The sequence below is a fragment of the Canis aureus genome, chromosome 23, assembly GCF_053574225.1.
Source record: "Canis aureus isolate CA01 chromosome 23, VMU_Caureus_v.1.0, whole genome shotgun sequence".
Taxonomy (NCBI): Eukaryota; Metazoa; Chordata; class Mammalia; order Carnivora; family Canidae; genus Canis; species Canis aureus.
In genome coordinates, this window is record NC_135633.1 from 11710295 (window position 1) to 11726230 (window position 15936).

A 15936-nucleotide genomic window follows, 5' to 3' on the forward strand; every position below is an offset into this window, starting at 1 on the left:
TTTGCCTCTGTGGGCCATCACATCTCTGGGAAGCTCTCCAATGTGTTAGGAAATGTGATTTAAGCTTTCTTCCTGAACTCCCAGGAGGACCAGTGATGTGATACTTAACAATAAATTTAGTTGTTGTAGCTTTCTCACATTATTGGTGTTCTTAAAAGGTTTTCCTTCAAATGCACACTGAATAAAATGAATGATAAATATGAAAGAAATTTGTTTCACCACTCTACAGGGTTTTATCATAAATTCTACGACTTCCATCACAGAAAGTTTACAGGAAACTGTTTAGATGTTGCTGCAATAGCAACACAAATTTTTCTCTCTGTACACAAGAAAGTGCAACCATTTTAAGAGCTATTGGGGTTTTGTATTACAGAGGAGGTGATAGGAAAGGATTGGACACAGTGTTAGTTCATAAAAATCCTCAAAACCAAATCACTCTCTCTGGGTTTGAAATACTTTCATTTCAGCAAAATGACTGGCTTCTATTTTCCTTCCAATATTAAAATACTTGGTTGTGTTTGTGGTTGGTTGTGTGTGTGTGTGTGTGTGTGTGTGTGTGTGTGTGTTTGGAACCAGAGAGAGTATAGGAACACTATCCTTTTAGGCAAAAGGATCATCTTTTGATGATCAAAGGATCCTTCATATTTCTTGCTCTCTATTGTCCCCAAACAACCTTTGTATAATTGAAACTGGACTTGGTCCAGGAGATTGGGGAGATTTTCAAATTTTCTTTTAATACCAGGTCTTTGTTTTCTTACTTTTTCTAGCCAACTGTCTTTATTGCTATAGCCTTTCTTTCTCTTTCTTTCTTTCTTTCTTTTCTTTCTTTCTTTCTTTCAGAAGTTGTGTTCTTTTAATTTATTGTGGGCATGAAACACATAGAGTTTAAGGACTTTTGGGATTATCTAGTCCAACTCTAATATTTGAAAAATAAGAAGAGGCCGGAAAGTTAAAATGACTTGCCCAAGATAACTCAGCTAGTTAGAGGTAGACATATAGATGCCATTTGCTATGCTATTTGAATATAAAAACTTAAAATCAAAGGAAGAATGAAGAAACATTATAGGAACATGTCTTGTTTACTGGTGATTTTAGAGGCTGTAGGGAGATGGAATAAAGCTAATATCTGGTGGTGGTGGTACTGGGATTTGGATCAGATTTTTGTAACTATTAAAGGTTCATTTTAAACAAATGAAACATTTTTTCCTAATGAAAAACTCCACACAAAACCACAGCATAACTGGGGAGAGATGTACTTCAAGGTTCTGGCATTGCATTCAGAATCTGCAGCATCTCTTGATCTAGGCACTGTGTGAGACACCTTCACACAGTATTATAATTTTAAACACTTTTTTCTTTCTAGTTTGACAAATTAGTTCACTGTTCTGTTTTTTAGTTTTTGCATCTGTAGAAAGGGACCTGATACTATCCAACTTTATTAGGTGTTAAAAGACATAAGAATCAGTATATGGTTGAAAAAATGTAATGTATATTCAGAATATTAGGTGTATATTTGTGCTTTATCTAAACAGACACCCCAAGACAAATATGAATCATATTATTTAGATCAATATAAATGCTATAGTTTAGTTTTTAGAATTATGCAGAGTATATTTAGAAATTTTGGATTATATTTAAACATGGAGGAGAAAATAAAATAATCCATAATTTCACCTTATTGTTTTGTAATAAAAACCTTTACTCCCCAGTAACATTTTGGTATATTTCATTTCAGTATTTTATCTATGTGTGTATGAGAAGAAAGAACATGTCTAGTTTGTTTACTCCTCTTTCTCCGATGCCCAGAACAGTGCATGGCTCATAGTAGGTACTGAAAAATAGTTGAGTAAATGAAAAGAAATTTCAAAATTGGATCCTACTATAAATATGTTTTTGTACTTAAAAAATCATTTTATTACATTTTCCCATTAGTAGTTTTTGAAAACATGACTTTACCATATTATATACCATATTGATGTACTGTAATTTGTTTTAGTATTGGAGTATCAATTTTAACTTTCACTCTTATAATATCAAAGTTATAATATGAAATGTTCACCAATATAAAAATATAAATATGAAAGTATATTATATGAAATATAAATATTAAAATTAATTTGTAAGACTATCTTCAATTTATCATTAAAGTGGTAAAATTTAAAAGTTGGTGAAAAAAACCTTTCTATGAGCAAAGAATCACAGCAGATGTCATCACTTCCTTCAAGTTTTTGCTTAGATGTCATCTTCTCAATGAGGTCTATGTTGACCACTCTATTTAAATTAATTTAACTAATTAATTTTTAATTGAAGTATGCTTGATATTTAATAAAATATTATTTTCAGGTGTACAGCATAGCGATTTGACTGTTATATACAGTATGAAATGCTTATCCCCCGTAAGTGTAGTTTCCATCTGTCAACATATTATGTTATTATAATATTATTGAGTATATTCTCTATGATATATGTTTCATCCCTGTGACTTACTTATTTAATAACTGGAGTTATAATTCCCTTTTACCTATTTCACTCCCCCCCACTTCCCCTTTGGCAACCACTGTTTTTTTCTCTCTATATTTATGAGTATTTATTTTTTGTAGTTGTGATTGTGTTTGTTTGTATATTTGTTCTTTGGTTTTGTTTTTTAGATTCCACATATAGGTGAAATCATATAGTATTTGTCTCTGACTTATTTCACTTACCACAATACCTTCTGATTCATCCATGTTGTTGAGAATGACAAGATTTCATTCTTTATAATGACTGAGTAATATCTCATTTTATTTATATACCATACCTTTATCCATTTATCTATGGATGGACACTTGGGTGGCTTCCATATCTTGGCTGTTGTAAGTAAATAATGCTCCAATAAACATAGGAATATATCTTTTTGAATTAGTGTTTTTGCTTTCTTTGAGTAAATATCCTGAAGACTGATCACTCTATTTTAAAATTGCAACCCTCCAAGGGTGGCTGGGTGGCTTAGTCAGTCAAGTGTCCAGCTCTTGATTTCGGCTCAAGTCATGATCTCAAGGTTGTGAGATCAAGCCCTCCACTGGGCTCCATGCTGGGAGTGGAGCCTGCTTAAAATTCTTTCTCCTTTTCCCTGTGTCCCCCCACCCCACTAAGTTGTAACCCTCCAAACATTCCTGATTTCCCTAATGCTGTTCTATTTTTTCAATAGACTTTATAAACTTTTAATATAATTTGTATATCTATTAAATTTATTGGCCCTCTTTCTCGTATATTTCCTGGAATATAAGCTCTACATAGCAGAGAATTTTTGACTGTTTTATTCACTCATATTCCCCAACATCTTGAATAATGCCTAGAACCTGAGAGGTGCTCAACAATATTTGTTGAATACATTTATTAAAATTTAAAACACTGGAAGTGTCTATTTTTTAAGTCGAGAATCAATACTTTTTTCTTCACATGGGTAATGTTCATCAACCAATTTGTATACCTGCTAAGCACTTCTGTCTTCTGAATGTTAATATGTACACATTAACCAGTTAAATTAAATCATAGAATCTTAAACTATATTGGATACAGTCTAAATTTCTTGCAACAAATGCTCTAAGCTTTGGTTGTGCAGAGTCACACTGAACTCTTGCTTTAGGGACATGGTTCTGGATAAGAAATGTCACCAGTGTCAATCCAAATGAACCTTTCCTCATCTAAACATGCTTCTGGTAAGACTCGTAAGGTTTGTGTCTGACCTAGACAAACTTCGGTTATCTACTTATTTACTTATATTTTGGGATGATTTTACCTTATACTGCCCCGATTGATACTAGTCCTATTCCTGAAATTTTCTTAAGAAAGACCTTTTAGGGATCCCTGGGTGGCGCCACAGTTTGGCGCCTGCCTTTGGCCCAGGGCGCGATCCGGGAGACCCTGGATCGAATCCCACGTCGGGCTCCCGGTGCATGGAGCCTGCTTCTCCCTCTGCCTATGTCTCTGCCTCTCTCTCTCTCTCTCTGTGTGACTATCATAAATAAATAAAAATTAAAAAAAAAAAAAAAAGAAAGACCTTTTAACTCTTTGAGGAACCTCCACACAGTTTTCCAGAGTGGCTGCACGAGTTCACATTCCCACCAACAGTGCAGGAGGGTTCCCCTTTCTCCACATCCTCTCCAACATTTGTGGTTTCCTGCCTTGTTAATTTTCCCCATTCTCACTGATGTGAGGTGGTATCTCATTGTGGAGAACTGTGTGGAGGTTCCTCAAAGAGTTAAAAATAGATCTGCCCTACGACCCAGCAATTGCACTGCTGGGGATTTACCCCAAAGATACAGATGCAATGAAATGCCGGGACACCTGCACCCCGATGTTTCTAGCAGCAATGTCCACAATAGCCAAACTGTGGAAGGCGCCTCGGTGTCCATCGAAAGATGATGGATAAAGAAGATGTGGTTTATGTATACAATGGAATATTACTCAGCTATTAGAAACGACAAACACCTACCATTTGCTTCGACGTGGATGGAACTGGAGGGTATTATGCTGAATGAAATAAGTCAATCGGAGAAGGACAAACATTATATGGTCTCATTCATTTGGGGAATATAAAAAATAGTAAAAGGGTATAAAGGGGAAATGAGAAAAAATGAGTGGGAAATACCAGAAAGGGAGACAGAACATGAGAGACTCCTAACTCTGGGAAATGAACTAGGGGTGGTGGAAGGGGAGGTGGGTGGGGGGTGGGGGTGACTGGGTGGCGGGCACTGAGGTGGGCACTTGACGGGATGAGCACTGGGTGTTATTCTGTACGTTGACAAATTGAACACCAATAAAAAATAAATTTATTAAAAAAAGAAAGACATTTTACAAACTGTTTATTTCTTTCAATGCATATGGTTTATACTTAAAAAATATAAAACTAAACAAAACAATGGTCACTTTATATATTTTTGGGGGTAGGTTTTGGGTAGGTGTTAATTATAATCTTTATAAAATAGCAATTTATTAGCTATAATAATCCCTTACATCTATAAGGCATTTATAGTTTCAAATCTTTTAATAAATATGATCTTGTTTTAATTATCAGAATAATCTTAGACACAGAGGGCATGATTTACTAGACCTATTTAGGGACTGAGGCACAAAACTATTAAGAGACTTAATCTAGATCACAAATCTAGGAAGTTATAGAGGCCGTGAGAAATCCAAGTCTTCAGAGTTCTACTAGTCCAGTATTGTTTTTCTTTTACTTACTTAAACATTCTCCCCACATTAAATAATCATTGTCCTGTTGACCTTTCTTAATAGGTTCCAAGAAAATATAAGCAAATGATTAGAATTAAAATTTTTTTCACTTTATTTTACGTAGTATACTATTCCAGTTTTCAAGAATTTTTCTTTAGCTTTCCCTGGTTCTTTTTAAATAATCATTATCTAAAAAATAAAATAAAAATAAATAATCATTATCTTTAATTTTCTTTTTTTGCTCACAGTTGGTACACAATGTGACATTAGTTTCAGGTATACAACATAGTGACTCAACAATTCCATACATTATGCTATTCTCCACACCAATGTAGCTGCCGTTTGTCACCATTCAATGCTATTATGATATATAGTCATTGACTATATTCCTTATGCCATGTCTTTTATTCCTATGACTTATTCATTGTGTAAATGGGGGCCTGTATCTCCCACTCCCCTTCACCCATTTTGCTCATCCCCTTGTCCTCCCATAGACATTATCTTTTCCTTTATTCCGAATACAAACATGAACCTTTGTAACAATTTGTGAAACCAGTGGCTGCCATGTCTATATCTCTTTTCGTCTTGTAGCTAATTGTTCATTTCACAATTCTACACGTGATTAAGCAAGTTCTGTTCCATCACAACAGGCATAGAGCAAACTGTTAGAGGAGTGGAACAGCCTTGGAATAAAGTGAACATAGCAGGCAAAATGCATTCACTAAAAGACTGGACAATGAATACCAACAGGTCCATATATGTGGAAGGAAGACATAAAACAGGAGATTAAAGTGTTTAGTTAGGCAAACAAAGCAAGAAATGTCTGGGCAAGTGGTAGTTCATGATTTAGGCAGCTAGGCCACCATAAGGCCATAGACAACAGGGGTAATTAAAGGACAGATTCTGGTTTCTGAGTAGACCACAAGTGAAAGATTACCATAACCATGTAAGGGTCATGGTCTTAGGTGGCTAATGTATTTAGATACAGGAAAGCAATGTAGAATCCTAGTTATTAGAATCAAAGCAAAAGGTTGAGGTCAACCTAGCAGCAGGATTAATTGATTTCATTCTGAGTCCCAAAGGATTGTGTTGGAGTCTCCTTAGATGAGGTCAGAAATGGCTTTCAAACTTTTAGTGTACATAAGAATCACCTGAGGTGCTTTGGATTTCCAAGGTGGGGCCCATGTATCTATATTTTAACAAGCACTCAGATTTTTCTGATGCAAGTGTTTATAGGTCACATTTTGAGAAAATGCCATAAAGCCTGAGATGGTACTTACTGTAGAATAAGAGATCAAGTATTACAACTGTTGAGAGAGGAAGCAGCTGGGGGTTTAAAGTTAGACCTTTATACTAAGAGAAAAGTATTTTCTAGCCCAGAGCTAATCTGTATTTATCTGCATGTAAATAAAGCAGAAAACACAGGCTAATAAGCACTGGACTGGTGTGTTGTAAGCCTATTATATTTCTCTCTTCATGTATCTTGTTTCTTGTGTTTGTGATTTGACCACTTTTGTAATATCTAACATAAAGATTTATACCTTTTAGTGTAAGAAAGTAAGGTTCATTGTTCTTTTGTGCCTAATCTGAACTGTCCCTCATTTTTATTTTCCATTTGTTATCTGCATAATTGAATTTCACCCTTTTCTTCCTGCTTCATAAATTGATTAGCATGAGTTGGGCAGACTGCTGTAATACTAAGGGTTAACCAGAAGAGAATTACAAATGAACTATCTAGAAAGTTGATTATTAATCCAGCTAGAGAAGAAATATCCTTTTACTTAGCAAGAATGAGTATCCGAAGCGCTGATAATATTGTTCAGGCAGTGAGGTGGAATGGCAGAGCTTGGTAAGTAAAACAAAACTTGGAATTAATCTTTTATATTCATTTTTAAATGCCCAGAATGTTAATATATTTAAACAGTTAGATCTATTATGAATTTACAAGTTGCCAGAACAAATCTAAAAAGTTCTGAATGTGTTTGTTAATGAGATCTCTACCTAGGCTATCGGTAAAAGTTAACTGAAAATTATTTACCTAAGTAGATAAATATGTTTAATTTTGAATATTTATAAAAATACACGATTAGATTTGTGATTAAGAACAAGGAAGTGGGCCTGGAGGAATGATTACTAAAACAATCTGAGTCCAAACCTCAGACTAAAGAATATCGAGTGGCAAACTTGTTTTTTCACGAGAGCAAATTCTTAGGTATGAAAATATAATTTAAAATATAATATTCACATAAAATAAGTGAGATACTTTTCAGACTTCTAGGTAACAAAAACTGTCATAAGTTCTCTTATTTTCTGGGTCCTAACACTCATTTCATCGTGATGTTTAAGGACCTTTCTAAAGACAGCTTTTATTGTATTTGTGAATTGGAAGGAAAGAAATGAGAGGATCTGTGCTATTTGTACAAAGAAAATTAAGGGAAAAGATAAGATTTTAATAATGTTCTTGCATCAAAGACTGCTTCTCCTGTTGTAGAAGAAATTTTGATGTCAATATTCAATTCAAAAGATTGAAGCTTGCATGAATTACTTGACATTACAAAAATGAGCCTTTTAAACATAGTATGGACTGTACTGAATATTATTGCAGCTTTGGGCAACCATAAATCATTTCAGTGTAGCATTGTACTCAGGAGAAATTAGCAAACTTACTGAACTGACGTTAAATTGTAACTGTGTATGGTCAAATGCAGAATTTTAACCCTTTTCTTTAAGGTATTTCTTTAGTGGCAATAAAAAGGCCTCAAATTAATATTTTGTTGTTTAATGCTTCAATGAGAACAGAAAAAGTGTGTCTATGAAACTATAAACTCAATATTGGAAATATATATTATCCCTGTGCATGTATTTGTGTGTCTGTGTTTATGAATATATACAGTATATTCAGTATATAGTCAATATATACAATATATATGCATTCAAAATGCCAGAGCACCATTTGGCTATATACACTCAGCTTTTTCTTAGTTCCAATGTTCTGGCCCATATTTAGGAGTAAGAATGTAAGTATAGACCATAATAAGTGAGATAATAAAGATAACAGTTAAAATTTATTGAGCTCTTGTGGGCTAAATGCTATGTTAAATGCTTTATCTCATTTAATCCTCATATTAACTCTGGGGATGTTGGAAAGCTACAAGGATTATAGTGTATGCTAAAATAAAAGATAAGCTAATTGAAGAGCCTCTAAGATCTGACGCTAAAGTCTAGAAAATAAAGGCCCGGGAAACAAAATGTATAAGAGGGGAGATCCCTTAATTCCGTGTGCTTGTCTTTCTCAAAGTTGGAAGATTTATTTAATATGAACCTTAGAAAGAAGAGGAGAATGAAATGAAGCAGTGAATTCTTAGCATTCATTAATTTCTTTAAAACATTTTATGAAAATTATATAAAAAGGTATAAAGTGTAGGTTAAAATATCTATGTATTTATGAGAAATAAAAACTTACCAATACAGAAGAAGCCTCTTGTGAACTCTTTCTCAATTTCACGTCTTCCTCTCTTTTTGCCAGAGGTAATCACTCTTGAATTTGGTGTTTGTCATTGCCATGCCTCTCTTTATTCTTATGGTTAAATTCCATGTTCTTTATACAAGAGGAAAAACTCCACTTCCTATTCTTTGAAATCCGAAAAAGATCTTTTCTTGGCTTTTTATTGCACTTTAGTTAAAACAAAAAATTCTTTTAATCTGCAAAACCCCTGCACAATCTGGCCACTGCATTACCAGCCTCAGCTCTTGCCTATCCCCCAAGTTCTTTCTTTCTTTTTTTTAAAAAAAGTTTTATTTATTTATTTATGATAGACAGAGAGAGAGAGAGAGAGAGAGAGAGAGAGGCAGAGACACAGGAGGAGGGAGAAGCAGGCCCCATGCCTGGAGCCTGACATGGGACTCAATCCTGGGACTCCAGGATCACGCCCTGGGCCAAAGGCAGGCACTAAACCTCTGAGCACCCAGGGATCCCCCCAATAGTTCTTTCTAATTCAGCTGCTATACTGGTCTGTATCTTCACATTTTTCCTGCTCTAAGGTCTTCACATAATGCTGTCTTCTCAACTGGAATACATTTCTTCCCACTCTTTATCAGAATGTCTTTTGCTCATCCTTCAGGTCCCTGTTTAAAAATGTCATTATTTCAGATAAGGCTTCTCTGATCCTTCTAACTCAAATCTTGTCTGTCTGTAAAGACCTTGCTTCCCACTCTATTTCATAGTAGTACTGCAATTTTAAATTATGTACGTGTGTGAATTTTGTTTAATGTCTGCCCTTCATTCTAGACTGATCTATTTTGTTTTCAGATGTCTTCCCTTGCATTTAGCACACATGGTCTGGTATATGACAGGCATTCAATAAATATTTGTTATTACGGAGGAGAATATAGTGAATGAGAAAGAAAAAGAAAGGGAGATTGAGAGAAAGAAAATTACATAAAAATGGCCTGTGGTTTAGTTTGCATATACTGTTTAGGTAAAATTATGCAATTTAATGCTAGCATGGGATGAGGGAGGTGGCTGGGACCTTTTTGGTTTCTTATCCTCTAGCTATAGAACATTTGACAGCTTTTCTCCATTGTTGCTGCTTATTTTTCAGTGAGATCTTTCACTCTGTATTTTCATTTTGGGAAATCTCCATTCCTGGATGCAAAAACTGAGCTTTCAAACTAGAAATTTATAGAACAGCTCCAGTGGCTATAATCTTAATGTGGAAACTCTACAATGAGCTCTAAAAATCTGGAAAAATTTAGGACATGTAGTTGAGAAAATATATCTGATATATTCACATAGGAAAGCCATGAAGCCAATTGTAAGAGTTTGAAGTGGGTAATTATAGCTAAAATATTAATATGGGTGATAATTGCTATAATATTGTTAGGCAGTCTGGGTTTTTTTTTTCAGGAGAATATAGAAAAGGTTGTTATAAAGGGACAAAAATGAAGTCAGTCTGAGAGGAGGGCTGGGGTTTCAAAAGATAGAATATACATACCTTGTACTCTGTGTAAATCTTTGCTGACATTTGTAGTTAAAATCTGAGGCTATAAAATTATGCTGAAATGTTTTTTTTTTTTTTTTTTTTTTTTTTGGTGGGTGGTATGGGAAAAGGAGATACAAAAGAAGAAAAAAAGAATTTAATTAACATGTCAGTGTTAAAAGGAGAGAATTTATAGAATGCTTCTTTGTGGTCATGGAAGGTCCCATTATTTAATAATTTTGTACCTTAGGGGCGCCTGGGTGGTTCAGTTGGTTAAGTGTCTGACTCTTGATTTTGGCTCAGGTCATGATCTCAGGGTTGTGAGATTGAGCCTTATGCTGGGCTCCACGCTGGTGTGAAGCCTGCTTAAGATTCTCTCTCTCCCTCTCCTCCTACATCCCCCCTAAAAAATTTGTACCTTAAATTTTTATTATACTTTATACTTCTAACGTGAACTTTTTCACATATTATGTTGTATAATCTTTGAGTAAAACTTAGAGTCTTATTATCTTCGTTTCAAATGCTAGGAAAACTGGGATAGAAATCAGACAGGAGCTTGGACAAAAGCTTAAAAAAAATCCTAGGTATAGTTTTCTAGGGCAGACTAATATTTGCTCCAGCTCTACTCCTTCAAAAAGATTTTGATTGGAGGGTATAATTAGGTTCTTCAAAGGACCATGACCAATTAGGTGAAAGTCCTGTATAGGTTTTTCAGACTTAAACATTTTGAATTTTTTTTGTAATTTTCTAGAGATACACAGTAGTTAACAATCTCCAGAAAAATGGAAATGAGATGGTTAAGTGCATATAATTTTTTTTAAGTGCATATAATTAACAGACACATTGCTAAGCCTATTCTAAATTAAGGTTTATGAATGAAGTTTAATGGTCCTAGTTCATGCCTGATATCTTAGGGCTTCAAAAATAAGGAGAAATAGGTGTGATCTTGTAAGAATGAAACACTGTAATTTGGAGTAAATGAACTATAGTTCAAATAAAACCATGTGATTAAGCAGAGAGTACAAGCCCCTTGGATGGAAACCCATCACATGAATTCAGGATAGACACATTCTCGTGCCTATTTAAAAGATTTTTAAAAAAGGAATAGTGGAAGAGAATGTGTATGTTGCATATATACATGTGTGCAGGCAAGTGGAGGGATAGTTCTTTGGAGACAAGTTGCCAGGAATATTTGTAATGATTAGCCAGGAAGGCTGTGTGCTGCATTAGGGTAAAAGCCAAAACTTGTATTTTTCAATTGGGTAAATAATCTGGTTGCAGAGAAATTAATTTTTTTTTTTTTTTACCATTTCTAGGGCAGTTGGTAGAAGCTTCTCTTAGGTTAAAAGAACCAGACATGTTTACCCTGAGGAAAGAAGTTTTAAGAGAACCCAGTAGCTGTCTGAAATGGCTAAAGTGCTGTATAGGGAAAGAGTGTATACTCTGGAGGGTCAAACGTAAGTTAGCAGTAAAAGGAACAAGGAGCCAGAATCACAGGAATGGTGGAAGACAAACACTTTGTAACAGTTACAGTTGTCTAAAAATGGAATGAGTTTCTTTGCTGAGGTAGTGAAGGGCTTGTTACTTAAAGGAATTGGGGAAGAAGGTTAAAAAGTTGAGTTATACCAAGTTATTTCAGTATTAAAGTTTATAAGAAGATGTCTTTATGTCAACTGGCTAAGAAGGGGAGGTGAATCAACATAACGAACAAAGATACATTCCTCAGTTATATCAAGAAAGAATGAACTTCATAAAGCCCAGATTTCCTCTCCGGATTCCTCAGTCATGCTTACTCTAGTATGTGAATAAGAAAATTGGTATATTTTTATCTGTTGGCAGCCATTTGATATCTGAAAATAATCCAAAGAAAAACTTTAGACTTCACCTGCCATCCTTAGCCCTCAGAAAAATTAGCATAAGAGAATGGAAGTATATTTTAAGGGGAAAAAAGAGAAATCAGTTCGTTTCTTCATTGGTTCTAGATCTGGAGAATAAGAATTTAGTCTCACGGACAACAGATTTAAAAGAACACTAAATTTTTATACATTTATTTATTTATTTATTTATTTATTTATTTATTTATTATTTTTTTAAAAAGATTTTACTCATTAATTTATGAGGGACACAGAAAGAGGCAGAGACATAGGCAGAGGGAGAAGCAGTCTGCCTGTGGGGAGCCCTGATGTGGGACCAAAGGCAGACCCTCAATCACTGAGCCACCCAGGTGCCCCTTTATACTTATATTTAAAAGGCTCCTGAGCTTCTGGTACGTTGACAAGATAAAGGATCACGTTTTTTAGCATTTTAGAGATTTTCTGTTATTTCGATTTGTCCTTATTGAGGTAATACATTTCATTTAAAAAACTAAAAATAATTAAAAATTACACAAGTATAATACATAAATACATTTTTGTTATGGAATAGTTCCTGGCATATAGCAGGCAATTATTAAATATTCAATGAATAATTATTGGGAAAAAAGTAAAGAGAATTTACTTTAATTTTTTAATGTCTCTCTCCACCCTAAATTCTATTTCTCTTCTCAAACATAATTGCTATTCTTAATCTGGTTTGTATGCTTCTAGACCTCTCTCTATATAATTATATACAAGTATACACAATTATATATAAATATGCAATTTTATTTTGTGTGAGGTAACACTTCTCCTTTTCACAAATATTTTACATATCCTTTTTTATTTATTAAAATTACAACTCAGGGGGATCCCTGGGTGGCTCAGTGGTTTAACCCCTGCCTCTGGCCCAGGGCGTTATCTTGGAGATCCAGGATCAAGTCCCACATCAGGCTCCTGGTATGGAGCCTGCTTCTCCCTCTTTCTGTGTCTCTGCACCCCCCCCCTCTCTCTTTCTCTCTGTGTGTGTGTCTTTCATGAATGAATGAATACATAAAATCTTAAAAAAATAAAATTACAACTTAGATTTCTGTCAATTTATATAGCTTTACCTTATTTTTTTCCTATTTTTTTAAAAGATTTTATTTATTTATTCATGAGAGACAGAGAGAGAGAGAGGCAGAGACACAGGCAGAGGGAGAAATAGGTTCCATACAGGATGCCCTATGTGGGACTCAATCCCGGAACTCTGGGATCACACCCTGAGCCAAAGGCAGAAGCTCAGCTGCATCCCACCTTATTTTCTTCTATGTAGTATTTTATACTATGTTATATTGTTATGTTGATAGACATCTGAGTTAGTTCCAATTAAAATATTCTCAGTTGAAATTTTAGGTATTTAAAACTTGGAGGATGGCAAAACTTTACTATGTTCTTAAATGGGCACAGAAAAATTCTATTTGGTAGGGTTATGAGAATTAAAGACATTGTAGGCAGAAGTATTCTGAATATGTAACACCATGGAGGAGTGAAAAAGTGTGGTGTCATTTAATCCTTCATTAAGGCAATACAGTTAGTTTTTTTAAAAAGGTTTTTATTTATTTATTTGAGACAGAGAGTGTGAGAGAGAGCACAAGCATGGGGAGCGGCAGAAGCAGGCTCCTCATTGAGCAGGGAGCTTAACACGGGGCTGGATCCTAGGATCCTGTGATAATGAACTGAGCCAAAGGCAGACACTTAAACTGACTGAGCCATCCAGGCACCCCAAGGCAATGTAAGAAGTTTTATTATCAGAGGATATTTGGTAGTGAGAAAAGGCCATTTAATTAATCCATTTAAAATTAAGTGAAAGTAACAGCTATAACTCTGGACAGAACTCAAAAAACTATCTGAAGACACTGGGAAACAACCAAAAGCAGGCTACATCTTGAAAGGAGATGGAATTTGGAAGAAGAGGGGAAGGATATTGGGGTAAGGTAATCATTTTTAAGGTTTCCCGCATGAGGGCAGGCCTGTGTTGGGTTAATAAAATGCCAATAGAAAAATTAGCAGTCTTTCTGGCCTGGAGAACCAGAACAGACTTTGGGGCAACCATAGCTGCTGGGAAGTGAGGAGGTAAACCTGGGGGAAAAAAAAGAGCCACAGAATGGGGGCCCCAAATTCTATGTACAAACTTTGCCCCAGGCTCTGATCCCCAAACCATGCATACACATGACCAGCTTTAAGGAGCCCAGGTAAGGCTCAAAGAACTGAACAGATTGTTTGAGCTGCTTCCCACACACTCCAGTGAGACAGAATACGCCATTTGGGTCTGAGCAAATAAATATCTTGCTAAAACAAACAAAGATGACACTCTTTAGAGCATTATAAAAGAATCTCCATGACATAATGATCATGATATCTAAGATATAATTCAAAATTACTCAACAATATGAAGATCAGAAAAATATGGGAAAAATAGGACTTTTTTTTTAAACTTTATTTTTTTTAAATTTTTTAAAATTTATTATTTATGATAGTCACACAGAGAGAGAGAGAGAGGCAGAGACACAGGCAGAGGGAGAAGCCGGCTTCCATGCACCGGGAGCCCGACGTGGGATTCGATCCCGGGTCTCCAGGATCGCGCCCTGGGCCAAAGGCAGGCGCCAAACCGCTGCGCCACCCAGGGATCCCAAAATAGGACATTTTATCAGAGAGAAGGAAATTACAAAAAGAACTAAATGGGAACTTTAAACTGAAATATATAATATCTAAAATATTAAAATTATTTGATAGGCCAGTTAATATAGATCACAGAGGAAAAAGTCAGTGAAATTGAAAATTGATCAATAGAAATTATCCAAATTAAAGAACACAGAAAAAATTGGAAATGAAATGAATACATTAAGGACATGTAGGACAATATTAAAAGGTCTAACATATATAATAAGTTCCAGAAAAAAAAAAGGAAAGCAATATTAGGGTGGAAAAAGTACTTGAAGAAATAATAGCCCCAAATTTCCAAATTTGGTGAAAGATATAAGTTTACAGATTTAAGAAGTTTGATGAACTCCAAACAGGATAAATACAAAGAAAAGTACACCAAGGCATGTTATAATAAACTGCTAAAAAAAAGAGAATACTTTGTAGGTAAAAGTTACTTTTTTTATAAGGTCCAAGAAAAAAGAACCCAACCCACCCATATCAGGAATGAAAAAAGAATCATCACTACACAATTTATTTTTTTTCACTACGGAATTTATAGAGATTAAACACAATAAATAAATGTTATGAAAATCTTTGTCTAAAATGTAGTACCTAGATGAAATGGATAAATTCCTTGAGAAATACAGCTTATTAAAACCAACTGAAGATGAAACAGAAAACATAATTAACATCTTATCTATAAAATAAGTTGAATTTTTTAATTAAAAAAGAAACTTTCTGGGTGCCTGAGTGGTGCAGTCAATTGAGCACCTGACTCTTGGTTTCAGCTCAGGTTGTGATATCAGGGTCGTGAGATTGAGCCCTGCTTCTGGCTCTGTGCTTTGCACAGAGTCTGCTTAAGACTCTCTTTCCCTCTCCCCCTTAATCCCCCCAAAAAGAAATAAATCTTAAAAAAAAAACTTTTTATAAAGAAACTATAGACTCAAATGGTTTCACTGGTGAATTGTATCAAACATTTAATAAATAATGCCCATCTTATGTAAACTTTTCCAAAAAATAATAATTTCTACCTCATGCGACTAGCATAATCCTATTATGAAAACCTAAAAAATATAACAAAAAAGGAAAATTTTAGACCTATATGTTTAATGGTTATAGATGTAAAAATTTTTAATGAAACATCAGCAAATTAAATCCAGCAATATAAAAAGAAAATAGAGGTTAGCCTAGGAATGCAAGGTTAA

General features: G+C 34.6%; 1 protein-coding gene across 18 annotated transcripts in view; it reads left to right on the plus strand.

Annotated features, from left to right (window-relative positions):
* The window catches only part of SOX6 (SRY-box transcription factor 6), a 665852-nt gene that overhangs the window by 250631 nt on the left and 399285 nt on the right, over positions 1-15936 (plus strand). For 3 of the 18 annotated variants that reach the window (XM_077866348.1, XM_077866349.1, XM_077866350.1), the window contains exon 2: positions 1736-1828. The exons of 12 other annotated variants lie outside the window; for them this stretch is intronic. In XM_077866348.1, coding sequence (XP_077722474.1) covers positions 1815-1828 — 14 coding nt within the window. In that variant the 5' untranslated portion in view covers positions 1736-1814. Of the gene's footprint in view, positions 1-1735; positions 1829-6979; positions 7064-15936 lie in introns of those variants that run through there. 3 more of the 18 variants (XM_077866360.1, XM_077866363.1, XM_077866368.1) reach the window with 2 other exon arrangements.